This window comes from Hyperoodon ampullatus (assembly GCF_949752795.1).
Source record: "Hyperoodon ampullatus genome assembly, chromosome: 7".
Taxonomy (NCBI): domain Eukaryota; kingdom Metazoa; phylum Chordata; class Mammalia; order Artiodactyla; family Ziphiidae; genus Hyperoodon; species Hyperoodon ampullatus.
In genome coordinates, this window is record NC_136920.1 from 110,545,306 (window position 1) to 110,560,581 (window position 15,276).

Here is a 15,276-nt window from a genome sequence, read left to right on the forward strand (position 1 = left end):
ACCAAATCCATGCCTGCCCTTTATGGGTCCTTGTGCACTAGAGAGTCACCACCATTCTGATGGCCACTCTTACTCGGCCAGGAGATGCAGCATATATTTTGACATGGTCATTTTTACACAGGTGAACAAAATGCAGAAACATGGTTTTATATTGCCAAGGAGCACACACATCAGCCACCCCTGACCATCTGAGCACCCTGATCTTTGGTAGAGTGCCTGGCAGCACACTTCTGATCTGACCAATTTCCAGTTTCTGATCTTTTCCCAAAGCTGCACCCCACCTCTGATCTTCACCCCATTGCTGACCCTTCTCCACCCTGATCTCACCCATCTCTCACTCTTAGTGGACACTTCTCTGTGCCTCACTCCTTCCCTGATCCTCAGCTCTGGTCACAACAAGACTCCATCAAGCACAGAGACCTGTGGGGGGCAGTGGCTCAGGCAGCGCCAGCTCACTCTTCTGTAGCTGGCAGACAGTGCTCAGGAACAGAATGGGGGATGAAAACTCACCAGCACCTCTCCCAAAGGGCAAGTCCTACATTCCAAGAGTGTCCACCGGAAGATAACTTTAAATGGCAAACAATTCCAAGGTACTTCAGTGCCCCAAGAATTTGCTCAGTCTCTTCTGGGTGCCTAAGAAAAGGCTTGTGCACAGGGAAGGACACCCAGAAGTTGTTTGAAAATAATAAGAAAACTCACAAGAAAGTTATAATCTTACTGAGAAAAAGAGTACTTAATTATCAAAAAGAAAAAAATCAGAGGCAATTTTCAAAATAGATTCCTAATTTGAAACACCCATAGCTATCAAAGAAATTATGCATAGTAATGAAATAATAGTTACCATTTTTGGAACTTTTATTATATGCACAGCACTGCACTAAGTGCTTTTTAGGCATTATTTAATTCTCACAAAAACCTTCTGAGATAGGTACCATTATTGCCCCATTTTACTATGAGGAAACGGAGGCTTAGGGAGGTTCACCTGTATCACACAATTCAGCAACTAATGAAGCCGGGATTCAAACCCAGGTCTGCCTGTCATCGACAGCCATGCTCCTTATTACTCTGTCATATACAGTGAAAGCGGGTCCCTGGAGCAGAAGTGCACAGACTCTACATTCCTGGTACCATTTTGACCAAGTTGCTTTGAATCCTAGGACCTCGGAAGACATTCCCAGGGAAGCCCGCTGTGCCCCACAGCCCTCCTTCTATCCCCGACCTCTGTGACTCCAGCTCAGCCTTTGATGCTGTCACAATGCTGGGAAAGGAGCTCCTGTTCTTCAGGGACTGGTAAGCATTAAGACACGCCACCAACTCTTATCAGGCTTCAGCTCTGTATCCAGACACACGTCACTCTAGAGGACCTTGCTGCTGCTATGGGTGGCGATCATGCAGAAGTGCTGTCCTGTGTGGCATCTGGATGGGAGGCAGGAGTCTTTGGGGAGATATGGAACTGCCAAAACCCAAAGAGCACCTACTATGCTCTTGCCACTGTACTGTTTTCGGTATGAGTACAGTGTTTCTTCTAATCTTTTTCACTGTGAAGCAGAGTTAGAATCCCAAATTTACAGATGAAGACAGAAGCTCAGGAGAATATGTAACTTCACAAGGTAACACAGTTGTATTAAGTGGCTGAGTTATGACACCAGCCCAGATTTATCTGATGTCTGTTTTGTCCACCACTGTATCCCTAGCGAGAGCACATAGTATATTCTCAATAAATATTTGTTAATGGGGGTTGGATAGATGGAAAGATGGACAGAGAGGTTGTCGCAAGAATGCATGGATTCATGGATAGATGGATGGATAGTCAGGTGGATAGATAGATGGGTGGATGGTTCTAAAGTTAGTATTCTTCCTAAACCCCTCTTTCTCAAGCCCTCCTGACTTTTCAACTATCAGCTGTCAGAAAGCACAGAGAAAAAGGGAATATTGGTGGGGTTTTGTTATACTACAGTTTTAGTTACTCAAGAATACCCTGAGGTTTGAGTTTCTATTACTGTTGTTTTAGGAATGTTTCTTTTGGGCTTACTAATAGAAGTTTCAGTAGTTCTGTGAGTTGTAAAGAATGATGAGATAGCATTGGTATTTAACTTTAATAGCATAGGAGATTGAGCAATTTATGATACTAGAGATCCTGGGTTTTTAGTGAAGATACTATAGGAGCTATAGGAGTAGCTATAGTATCAGATACAGCTATGACTAGTGGTGGTAGGTGGTTGATCTTTATTTTTTAGTATTTTTATTGTTATGGAGATTATTCATCAAAATTAAAATAAGTAAGTTTAACATTAGTGTAATAAGGAAAAAGAGGAAAATTAAACGTTTTTGGTTTGAAATTGATGTGGAAATTTTTTTTTAATATTTATTTATTTATTTATTTGGTTGTGCCGGGTCTCAGTTACGGCAGGCTGGCTCCTTAGTTGCAGCTTGCCAGCTCCTTAGTTGTGCCATGCAAACTCTTAGCTGCGGCCGGCATATGGGATCTAGTTCCCTGACCAGGAATCGAATCCAGACCCCCTGCATTGTGAGCACGGAGTCTTAACCACTGCACCACCAGGGAAGTCCCAATGTGGAAGTTTTTATCTGAAGATAAGAAGAAGTTTTTTGAATAAAGTTTTGTAGCAGAATTAAATGTAATATTAATGATGCTAGCTTTTTGGCTTGCTGAAGTGTTGATGAATGGTGACAGGCAGTGAGTAATAATCAGAAAAAACCTGAAGAGGTTGGAAAATTTATACAGGTGCAAAGGGGAATTAAATTTTAGGTTTTGTGTTACAAAGTTAAGTTCAAGTACTAGAATAAAACCTGAAACAGCTACAGGGAGAGCTGCTCATTTTAGGTCGCAGGGCATAGTTGTTGGGGTAATCTTGTTGGAAGTAAAAAATCTAGTGAAAATGCTTCCGATTGAAAGATGTTTGATAGAATCGATTAGGGGAGGATTATTTTCATTCATTAGAATTAGTGTTGAAAAATGAGGTTGTGCTAGACAAGTGAAGAAAATAATTTGAACGCTATAGGCAACTGCTAGGGAAGTAGCAACGAGAGTAAATAATAGGGCTCAGGCATTGGTATACAGTGTGTTAGCAGTTTGATAATTAAGGCTTTGGAGTAAAAGCCTGTAAGGGAAGGCCTACCTGTGAGCTCTAGGCTTCTGATAATAAGTGAGGTTGAAGTAAAGGGTAAAGCTCTAAATAAGCTGCCTATTTTTCAGGTGTCTCATTCATTAAGTTATGAATAATAGATCCAGAGCATATAAATAACATGGAATTTAAAAATACATGTGTGCAGATGTGAAGGATGCTAAGTATGGTTGGGTAATACCAATGATAACTATTAGGCCTAACTGGCTTGAAGTAGAGAAGACAACAGTCTGTTTAATGTCATTTTGCTGTGAATAGTTAGTGTGGTGATAGCACCTAGACAGAGTGTCAGTGTTTTGAATAGTTTTATTATTTTCTATCAATGGTAAAAGCAAATTAGTAAAAAGACACCTGTTTCAACTCTTGTGCTTGAATGATGCTGAGGCTGTTGCTGGGCTTCCTGGGGCTGAGGGAAGTCGTGGGCGAGGCCAAGCTGGAAGCCCCATTAGTAGAAGCAGATAATGACCAAGGTTAAGCATGAAGATTTGTTGGAAATCTCATGAGTTTAAGTTAACTTGTTCCTTGTTTCCTCGTTCTGTGGTTTCTCAGGGAGCATAATTACTTCTCTCCTTGGACAACAAGAGAAACATCCCAACTCTCACCTCCACTCCTCCCCTTACTGGGGACTGAATTCAACCACATCAGAATAGGCAGAGATGGCTCAGGCATATGCATGTGTGACATTATTTTTTATTCTTTTTTCTTCATTGGAAAAGTGGTCGTTGAGCTCATTCAGAGTGTTAAAAACTGTTGTAGTGACTGGAGCTATAAAGACGGATCAATAGTCCCCTTGCTTTTGTACACTTCAGGGTTAGATGAGGGAGAGGGACATTCAAAAAGCGCTGCCTTCTCGCTGTGTGCTCATGTGCGCATTTAGACAGAGAGAAAACGCTCTGGCGTCTTTTTTACAAGAGCACTAATCCCATCAGCCCCACCCTCATGACCTCATCAAGCCCTAATTACCTCCCACTGGTACCATCCAAATACCATCACACCATCACATTGGGGGTTGGGATGAATTATGGGGAGACACAAACATTCAGCTAATAACACAGAGTAATCACATTGTTAAACATGTTATTGGATGTCCATCCAGACTTCTTCTCTGGGTAGAGATTTATTGAAAATATGAGAGGGAGACGGATGTCCACAAAAGTGGGATTTTGTAATGTGCTGGATGTGCTGATTTGTACATTTTTTCACTCAATAATCTCTCAGTGTTCAATGAATTTTAATTTTCATCTTTATTTTATGTATGTATATATTATCCTAATATATAGATCTGTCCTAACTTATTTAACCAATCCCAAATTAATGAACATCTGGATTATTTCTGATTTTTAAAAATTAGGAACAGCTTCAATAATGAATGGGCATCTGATTTTCAAAGGCAGATGAGAGGAAAGCCCAGGAACTCAGGCTTTAGACTTAGACTAAGTTGGTTTAAATCTGGCCATGCTTCTTACTGATCAGGTGGCACTGGGCAAGTAATGTGCCAGACACGTAGTAAGCACTCAGTAAAAGGCAGTTACTATATTTAGGAGTGGAAATCAAAAAACATGTACAACAGATTAGGGATAGGAAACAACCTGAGGTATTTTTAATTATTATCTTTTTTATTAAGCCTTATTGATTATTTACTTTATTTTTATTGTTTATAACCAAAAAGTAAACCAAAGGGGAATCGGTAAACGTTGACCCAGGAGTGATAGGCAAGGTGCAGAGTAGGAAGCCTGGACACCGTGCAAGGTGACATAAGCTTCATCTGAGGGATAACCTTGTCAGACTCTGCTGCCCATACAAGTGCATGTAGCACTTGTGCCCCAGTGCAGCACACAGCTTACTCTTTTGGTAATATCAATGTTTGTGATAGAGTCAAAGGAGACAGTGCAGTCAAAGATATTATGCTCTTTCATGCAATTATAATTGTTTTCTTAAAAAAGCAAAAGAAATTTTTTTAACCTTCTGTTTATCAAACTGTGAGCATTCAAAAATTGCCATGACTAAGTGAAGATAATACGTCCTTTGACAAAATCTTGACTATAAATACTGAGGGTGGTAACAGAATAGAAAGGGAGGAATAGATATAAGGGACATTTAGAAAGGAGTGGTTAGGAAATTAAAGAAAGCCAACTTGTATCTGCTCAGCCATCACCTTGTCATGTTCTCCCATTTCTGATCTGATGAGCTATTGTGGTAGGGCAGGTAATACCAAAGGTCTAAGAGGAGTTAGAAGGAGCCAGCAGTGGTACCCTTCCAACACTGGAATTGACACACTGACCCAACTTGGGACTTTGAACCTCTCTTTCTCCTCTTTAAAATGAGGTGTTGTCTGATATTCATAGCGACTTCAGTGTGTCCAGTACTTACTATGCTAAGCTCTTTGTTATCAACTCCTTACAACACCCCTGTGAGGTATGGATTATTATTCCTTTTTTATTAGACATAGAAAAGATAACTGGTTCAAGCTCACGTCGCTAGTGAGGGGTGGAGCTGGGGCCCACACCCACACTGTCCTCTGCCAGAGCCCATGCTCCTAACCTCCCTGCCTAACCACCTCCTAAGGTGCTGTCCAGAGCTAGAATCCCATGGCTCTGATCTCCTACCAGCTGTCACCAAAAGTCCCCAAGTGCTTGTTAAGCCTGGACAAAGAACAAAGAATTCTTTCAAGCCACAGCCATCATGGTAACCTGGGGGCCATGATGAAAGAGTTCCCAGTCTGTTCTCTCCCACCTGCCAGCCTGGAATTCCCCATCACCAACAATAACCTGTTGATGAGACATTTCAGGCTGTGGATGTAATAACCACACAGTTTGTTTCCAAAGCAAGATGGAATGCAGTGCCTTTTAAAGTCACCGTGAGATTGTTGCAGTGTATAAAGGTACATTGGTACATTCAAATGTTCTGTTTGAAGAGAAATAAACTTCAGCTATAATAAGTTGAAAGTCATAAGTATATATGACTTTCATATATATATAAATATATGTATATATTTAATTCATGTAGACTTCTCTTTATAATAGATGACAAAATATTAAAGTTATCCCAGATTTCCTCGAGGTGACTGGAACTCCAGTCATACCCAAATGATATTTGCATCTCTCTGATTATTCTGGGTTTTACATGATATAATTTAATGATAAAATCAAGGATATCACAATCAGCTATAGACCTTAGAAGAATAATAGCATTTTACATATGGAATAAACATAAAGCTTGATCATGTCCTAATCCTTCATTATGGAGATAAGAAAGCTAGGCCTGGGTCTCTCAGCCCAGCAGACCCTCCACTGCAACCCGGGTCTGCTGACTCATGATGCTGAGTCTATCCTATCACGCACATAGATAACCTCTGACTGTGCAATGGAACTACAAAGAGAACTCTGAATTTTGACTTGAATGAATGAATGCATTTGGAGTGAGTAGGAGAAGCACTTTGGGGCGGCTCCTGTGCTCCTGGGCCCTTGGCCTGCGGGTTGGGTAAAGAGCCACAACCTTCACCCGACCTGCAGGGTAAAGAAGGAGGAGGTTCTAGACTATCCAGGTTTCCCAAAAATGTTTGCTAGGCTTCTCCACATTCTGTTTTATTCTCAAAATAGGATTCTTTATTTAAAAACATCTGTCAATCACTAATTGTCACATTTGAAAGACGTTATGTATAGTAGATTCGAATGGAAAGAAAAATATGGTTAAGGGTCATGCAAGTAGGGACTGAAGAGAAGGGCAAATGTAAGAGGCATCCTGAAGGAGTCACCAGCAGGACTTGGACACTGATTTGGTGAGAACAATGGAAAAGGAAGCAGCATGGCCCACACAGATAGGAAAATCCAAAAGACTTATGGGACAAATGAAGAAAAACTCAATTTTAGGTGTGTCGAATTTAAGGTGATGACAATCCTAGTGGGGTTTTATAGAAATAAGCCAGTGCTCAGGGGAGAGGTCACATCTGGAGGCTTCATTGGTTATAGAATCTCCCACATGGAGGAGACATTAAAAGATTTGAAAATAAACTCTAATAATTATAATAACAATAGCTGACATTTTATGATCATTTACAATGTGCTGTGTGTTCTGCTAAGCATTTTATAGACATCTGCTCATTTAATCCACACTGTTCTTTTTCCCAGCTAGAATTTTTAACCTAGGTCTGCTTGACTTCAGAGACAGAATCCCTATAATGGAGCCCCAGATAAACCAGGGAAAAGAGAATTATCTTTTTTATAAGTGATCAATAGTGGACAATGCTGCTGAGGTCACCAGACTGAGGACTGAAGAACAGGAGTGACTGGCCAGGATGATGAAGGGATGTAGTTTCAGCGGCGTAGTAAGGAATGAACCCAGATCCCAAGGAGTGAAAAGGCAAATGGTGTGGAGCAAAGGGTAATGGTAGATGTAGGTCATTCATTTGAGAATCTTGTTAATGACAAAGAGTTAAGATAAGAGCTGGAAGAGGCAGCAGGGTCAAATTAGGATTTTTTTCAAGATGAGAAATACCTGGGCGCATTTGAAGACATGAAAAGGAGCCAATGAAGAAAAAGAAACGCAAAGCACTTTGGGAAGGAGGGACAATAAAATCAGTAACCTCTGCTATTAGATGGCACCATTGGAACCTAGCATCTCCCAGGGTTCCATGGGCTTAAGGAAAGCCTGCACAACTAAAGAGGAAGTCTTCCTCCTTCAGTCTCCCTGGGGATCTTTCTTTTCCGGCTATAAGGTTGCATCCCTGAAAGTCAACACAGGCATTGTGTTTACTTAGACTGATTCTCTGTTATGTACTACAAATTCAGACAAAGAGGCAGAAGGTGTACTAAGATTGCTGATTCATTGCCATTTCTTCTGAACACCCTCCTTCTGACTAAGGACGAGGTTCTTTACATCTTCACAGGTTACGGCTTATAAATATGGATCTCTGTAGGCTCCTCAGATGGATATAAACACTTAAGTTAAGGACACTGTGCACAGCTTTGGCTATTTTAACCACTGTCTACATGTGGGTTTTTAATTTTATAAGCTCTGTTTCTCTTGGGTTCAGTGAGATGGATGATGCATGCCTGATTTTTGGCCTCTGAAACATCCTGATATAAACAGCCCTGGTTAGTGAGCTACCCTCAAATGAATGGCTTCTTGGCCAATGATGTGACTGTCTGTACTTCAAATTTTCCAGTGACAAAATTTTATATCAGCGAGACAAATTTAGAAGGAAACTTAGCTCTACTGATAAACTCTAAGTTTTACATAATTAATAAATTTGTAGAGTAAAAACATGTCTCTTTAAAGTATTTACAAATAATTGTAAGAGTAGTCCAGAGTTTATAAAATGCTTTAATATGCATTGTCTCAATTGATCCTTTGAAATATTAGCGCAGGTTTATTATTATTATCATTCTTATTTGACAGAAAGAAACTGACTCCAAGAAAAATTAAGTGACCCATACAAGGTCACACATCCAATAATAAAACAAGGTCTCCAGCACCCCTTTCTTCTTTCACTGTACCACAGTGTCCAGTCTCAGGGGAGAGAAGCATCAGTTCAGCTGAGAGCATCAAAATGATAAAAAGAAGAAAGACACCTATTCCCCTGAAACTAGGGAACAGGGTGACAGAGAAGAAGAGAGTCAAGGAGAGTAAGGGGTGAAGACAGTAGAAAATGAAAGCACCCATCAGCCCCTGCTGGATTACCTTGACAGTCAGCAAAGAAGAGGTGAATGTCTCTCCTGAAAATGAAAGACTGAGGGGATGTTTAGGCAGATGGGGAGTGAAGACAGTGAGGTAAAACAAAAAAAGAAAAGTTCAACAAATATGAATCAAGTCCCAGATGTGCCAGGCACTTGCTAAGCCTGAGAATACATAGATGAATAATACATGACCTTGCCCCAAGGAGGTCACAGGACTGGCAAAGAGGTTCAAGAATGTTACCAGTGACTTCATCTCAAACTTGATGATTTAATTGCTGTTCTTTAGTAAAAGAGAAAGAAAATTTCCGAGAATATGAAAACTGATGATTAGATGAGTTCCACACAACCCTCTGACACCCATTTATCTAGCCAACAGATATTTATTGAGCCCTATCTGCCAGGCACAGCAGTGGCTCCTGGCTACACAAAGATAACCAGTGCAGTTAAATATTTATCAGCAGGTCTATAATATCAATAAACTCCATTGTTTTGCCCTCCTTATCAAAGAGCAGGTTACAGACTGTTGATATGATCTGTTTATTTTCATTCCCAGTTCCAATACATCCTGCAGCTGTTTTTTTTTCAATTGATGTATAGTTGATTTACAATGTTGTGTTAGTTTCGGGTGTACAGCATGTGATTCAGTTATACACACATGTATACCTATTATTTTTCAGATTCTTTTCTCTTACAGGTTATTATAAAAATTTGAGTATAGCTCCCTGTGCTATACAGTAGGTCCTTGTTGGTTATCTGTTTTATATATAGTAGTGTGTATATGTTAATCTAAAACTCTTAATTTATCCCTCCTCACCTTCCCCTTTGATAACCATGAGTTTGTTTTCTGTGTCTGTGGGTCTATTTCTATTTTGTATATAAGTTCATTTGTATCATTTTTTTTAGATTCCACATATAAATGATATCATATGATATTTGTCTTTATCCATCTGGCTTACTTCACTTAGTGTGATAATCTCTGGGTTCATCCATGTTGCTGCAAATGGCATTATTTCATTCTTTTTTATGGCTGGGTAATATTCCATTGTATATATATACAACATCTTCTTTATACATTCATCTGTCCATTGACATTTACACTGCTTCAGTGTCTTGGCTATTGAAAATGGTGCTGCAATGAACACTGGGTGCATGTATCATTTCAAATCATGGATTTCTCCAGATATATGCCCAGGAGTGGGATTGCAGGATCACACGTAGCTCTATTTTTAGTATTTTAAGGAACCTCCATACTATTCTCCATAGTGGCTATACCAGTTTATATTCCCACCAGCAGAGTAGGAGGGTTTCTTTTCTCAAAACCTTCTCCAGCATTTATTATTTGTAGACTTTTTGATGATGGCCATTCTGACCAGTGTGAGGTGATACCACATTGTAGTTTTGATTTACATTTCTCTAATTATTAGCAAAGTTGAGCATCTTTTCATGTGTCTTTTGGCCATCTATATGTCTTCTTTGGAGAAATGTCTATTTAGATCTTCTGCCCATTTTTTGATTGTGTTTTTTTTTTAATATTGAAATACTTGTATATTTTGGAGGTTAATCCCTTGTCGGTCACATCACTTGCAAATATTTTCTCCCATTCCGTAGGTTGTCTTTTCATTTTGTTTATGGTTTTCTTTGCTGTGCAAAAGCTTTTCTTTGCTGTGCAAAAGGATTTTTGCATCTATGTTAATCAATGATATTGGTCTATAATTTTCTTTTTTGTGTGGTATCTTTTACTCGTTTTGGTATCAGGGTGATTGTGGCCTCATAGAATAAGTTCAGAAGTGTTCCTTCCTCTGCAATTATTTGGAATAGTTTCAGGATAGGTGTTAACTCTTCTCTAAATGTTTGGTAGAATTCACCTGTGAAGTCATTCACCTGTGATCCTGGACTTCTATTTGTTGAGAGTTTTAAAATCACAGATTCAATTTCAGTACTTGTGATTGATCTGTGATCATTTGTATTTCTGTGGTGTCAGTTCTAACGTCTCCTTTTTCATTTCTAATTTTATTGATCTGGGCCCTCTCCCTTTTTTTTCTTGATGAGTCTGGCTAAAGGGTTATCAATTTTGTTTATCTTTTCAAAGAACAAGATTTTAGTTTCATTGATCTTTGCTATTGTTTTCTTCCTTTCTATTTCATTTATTTCTGCTCTGATCTTTATAATTTCTTTCCTTCTACTAACTTTGGGCTTTGTTTGTTCTTCTTTCTATAGTTGCTTTAGGTATAAGTTTAGGTTGTTTATTTGAGATTTTTCTCATTTCCTGAGGTAAGCTTGTATCACTATAAACCTCCCTCTTAGAACTGCTTTTGCTGAGTCCCACAGGGTTTGGATAATCATGTTTTCATTTTCATTTGTCTCTAGGTATTTTTTGATTTCCTCTTTGATTTCTTCAATGATCCGTTGGTTGTTTAGTAGCATATTGTTTAGCCTCCACGTGTTTGTGTTTTTTTAGTTGATTTCTAATCTCATAGCATTGTGGTAGGAAAAGATGCTTGATATGATTTCAATTTTCTTAAATTTACTGAGGTTTGCTTTGTGGCCCAGCATGTGATATGTTCTGGAGGATGTTCCATGTGCACTGGAAAAGAATGTGTATTCTGATGCTTTTGGATAGAATGCTCTATAAATATCAATTAAGTTAATCTGTCATTAATGTGTCATTTAAGGCCTGTGTTTCATCATGGGTTTCTGTCTGGATGATCTGTCCATTGACATAAATGGGGCATTAAAGTCCCCCACTATTATTGTGTTATTGTCAATTTCTCCTTTTATGTCTGTTAACATTTGCCTTATATATTGAGGTGCTCCCATGTTGGGTTCATATATATTTACAATTGTTATATCTTCTTCTTGGATTGATCCCTTGATCATTACATAGTGTCTTCTTTGTCTCTTGTAACAGTCTTTATTTTAAAGTCTATTTTTTCTCATATGAGTATTGCTACTCCAGCTTTCTTTTGATTTCCATTTGCATAGAATACCTTTTTACATCCCCCTTCAGCTGTTCCTTTCCAACAGTTTTATAGATTTTCATTTTGCTTATATTTTAAATCCATTTACAGCTGTATTAGGAGGTTACTTGTTATACATTTTTTGTCGATTTTAATTTATTAATTAAAATTTTAAATTATTAATTAAATTATTAATTTATTAATTATTGTAATCTATAGCTCTAAGTTTGTAAATCCTCTGAATATGTGTTCTATTGCTTTATTACCCAGCAGACATAATTTTACTTCATTAATGTACTGAAATTTTTCATGAGTACAGATTCTTTTGGAATTTGTGATACTTTACACAAGTATCACATATAGGTAGTGTTTATTACTACCTTATACATACAGTGTATACATTATAATATGTCATAAGTGTTTTAACTAAGGTTTCTTAGACCTAGCAAAGGCTAGGTCTCATTGGGTAAGGGGTCAAGTTATAAACAGAGAAAAACCGGAGGTCACAGACTGAGAAGGAGCAAGTAGATTAGTTAGGGCATGTGATGAAAATCAACATAGCTGGAGTCAAATCGGCTCTGTTTGCCCCTAACCACTGCTGACATTTGGGCCCATCAGCTTTTCTGGGTCTCAGTTTTCCATCTGTTAATACATATGGTCTAGATAAGGCTGTGATGTGTAGAGCTTGGGGAGAGGAAGTGTACCCTCAATGGCCTCCTGCCACACTGAGTATTGTCTATGGTAGATGCCCAAATAATTTTAAAAATGGACAATATCCAGCCAAGTGGCACTTTACAGTTTATAATGTACTTTCATATGCTTTATCTCAATTGATCCTCATAAGGATCTCAGGAGATAGGTCAGTCATTATTTGCATTTACGAGATTATGAAACAGGGATGAAGAGGCACAGTGGCATAGGGATGGTAGCCTTGCCTGGCTACTGCAGCACTAGGGTGTCAGTTGGTCCTGCCCAGAACACTTCAGTTCTGCCCTGCAAGGATATATTTAATAATAGATTGGCGTGTCTCTTTAATATAAGAAAATGGAAACTGAGCAGCCAGAGGAAACCTTTCCCAACACCAAAACCAATGGCAAATTTGGTAAAAGCCCTGCTGAAGATATGGAAGAGGAACAAGCTTTTAAAAGATCTAGAAGCACTGATGAGATGGTTGAATTACGCATTCTGCTTCAGAGCAAGAATGCTAGGGCAGTGATTGGAAAAGGAGGCAAGAATATCAAGGCTCTCTGTACAGACTACAATGCCAGTGTTTCAGTCCCAGACAGCAGTGGCCCCGAGCACATATTGAGTATCAGTGCTGATATTGAAACAATTGGAAAAATTCTGAAGAAAATCATCCCTACCTTGGAAGAGGGCCTGCAGTTGCCATCACCCACTGCAACCAGCCAGCTCCCGCTTGAATCTGATGCTGTGGAATGCTTAAATTACCAACACTATAAAGGAAGTGACTTTGACTGTGAGTTGAGACTGTTGATTCATCAGAGTCTGGCTGGAGAAATTATTGGAGTCAAAGGTGCTAAAATCAAAGAACTTCGAGAGAACACTCAGACAACAATCAAGCTTTTCCAGGAATGTTGTCCTCAATCCACTGACAGAGTCATTCTTATTGGAGGAAAACCTGATAGGGTTGTAGAGTGCATAAAGATCATCCTTGATCTTATATCAGAGTCTCCCATCAAAGGACATGCTCAGCCTTATGATCCCAATTTTTACGATGAAACGTATGATTATGGTGGTTTTACAGTGATGTTCAGTGACCGCCGGATGTCCCGTGGGATTTCCCATGTGGGGAAGAGGTGGTTTTGACAGAATGCCTCCTGGTCGGGGTGGGTGTTCCATGCCTCCATCCAGAAGAGATTATGATGATAGGAGCCCTCGTCGAGGACCTAATCCTGGACGAGGGAGCCGGGGTGGTGGCAGAGCTCGGAATCTTCCTCTTCCTCCACCACCACCTAGAGGAGGAGATCTAATGGCCTATGACAGAAGAGGAAGACCTGGAGACCGTTATGATGGCATGGTTGGTTTCAGTGCTGATGAAACCTGGGGCTCTGCAATAGATACATGGAGCCCATCAGAGTGGCAGATGACTTATGAACCACAGGGTGGCTCTGCGTATGATTATTCCTATGCAGGGGGTCGTGGCTCATATGGTGCTCTTGGTGGACCTATTATTACTACACAAGTAACTATTCCCAAATATATAGTTGGATCTATGGCTGGATCTATTATTGGCAAAATTGGTAAGTGGATTAAACAAATCCGTCATGGCTCAGGAGCTTCAATCAAAATTGATGAGCCTTTAGAAGGGTCCAAAGATCAGATCATTACCATTATAGGAACACAGGACCAGATACAGAATGCACAATATTTGCTGCAGGACAGTGTGAAGCAGTATACAGATGCTGAAGGATTCTAACGCAAGATATTTTTTTTTTCTTTTTTATAGTGCGAAGCAGTATTCTGGAAAGCTTATCTAAGACTAGTGAAGAACTGAATGAGTCCTGCATCTTTTTTTTTTTAATCTGCTTCTGTTTAAAAAGCCAACATTCCTCTGCTTCATAGGTGTTCTGCATTTGAGATGCAGTGAAATCTTTGCTGTTCACCAGATGTAATGTTTTAGTTCCTTACAAACAGGGGTGGGGGTGGGGGAGGGTGTGCAGAAACTAACATTGACATTTTGAAACAGCAGCAGAGTGAGTGAATATTAATTTTTGTTCATTGTTGGTGGTTTAAAAAAATCCCCCCATGTAATTATTGTGAACACTTTGCTTTGTGGTCACTGTAACATTTGGGCGGGGGGTGGGGAGGGGGGACAGGGAGGAAAAGTAACAATAGTCCATATGTCCCTGGCATCTATTCAGAGCAGTGTGCAGAATGTAATACTCTTTTGTAGGAAACATTTTATGATTTAAAAAATAAGTTTAGTGAACCTACAAAAAAAAAAGAAAAAAGAGAGATTATGAAACAGGCTTGGAGATACCGGTCAGCATTGGACTTTCAACTCCAGCTTACAGCCTTCTAAAACATGATGTGCTTTTCCTTTTGCCTCTTGATGTTGCTTAGGAACATCAAGTATTTCTCTCTCTCAATACAGCTCTCCTTTAGATTTTGTCATCAGCTTAAAGTGCCTCACCTGGATGGCTTCGCCAGCCCCCCCCCCCCTCAATGGAATGGCACATCCCTCCTGTGGGATACACTCTATGTTCTCAGAGCATCATGAGCTTGACTCTTCATTGCACGAATTGCTCTGAATTATAATTGTCTAATCACTTATCTGCCTCTACTACTAGATTATAGCTTCTTGAGGGCAGAGCCTGAGTCTTGTTCAGTGTTTCATCCTTGATGTCTACCTCAGTGCCTGCTGATAGGTGCTCCACAAATATTTGTTAAATTAACTAAAACTCAACATAAGATTTGAGGAGTGCCTAAACTTACTACATGGAAAATTAAATGTCAGAACTTTATTACAAGTTCCCTGTC

At 39.5% G+C, this 15,276-nt stretch overlaps 2 protein-coding genes across 2 annotated transcripts in view; both read left to right on the forward strand.

Moving 5' to 3' along the window:
• MMP20 (matrix metallopeptidase 20) overlaps nt 1–15,276 on the forward strand; it is a gene marked incomplete at both ends in the record, with an annotated part of 46,770 nt that overhangs the window by 15,191 nt on the left and 16,303 nt on the right. Inside the window, one exon of the mRNA XM_079709119.1 lies at nt 1,158–1,290. Within this exon, the coding sequence (XP_079565245.1) occupies nt 1,158–1,290 (133 nt within the window). The remainder of the gene's footprint in view (nt 1–1,157; nt 1,291–15,276) is intronic.
• LOC307055797 (heterogeneous nuclear ribonucleoprotein K-like) lies at nt 12,820–14,358 on the forward strand (the record flags this gene model as incomplete). The annotated part of the gene is given in 2 exon segments (XM_079708046.1): nt 12,820–13,556; nt 13,558–14,358. Coding segments are annotated over 2 exon segments (1,392 nt in total). The 3' UTR covers nt 14,213–14,358.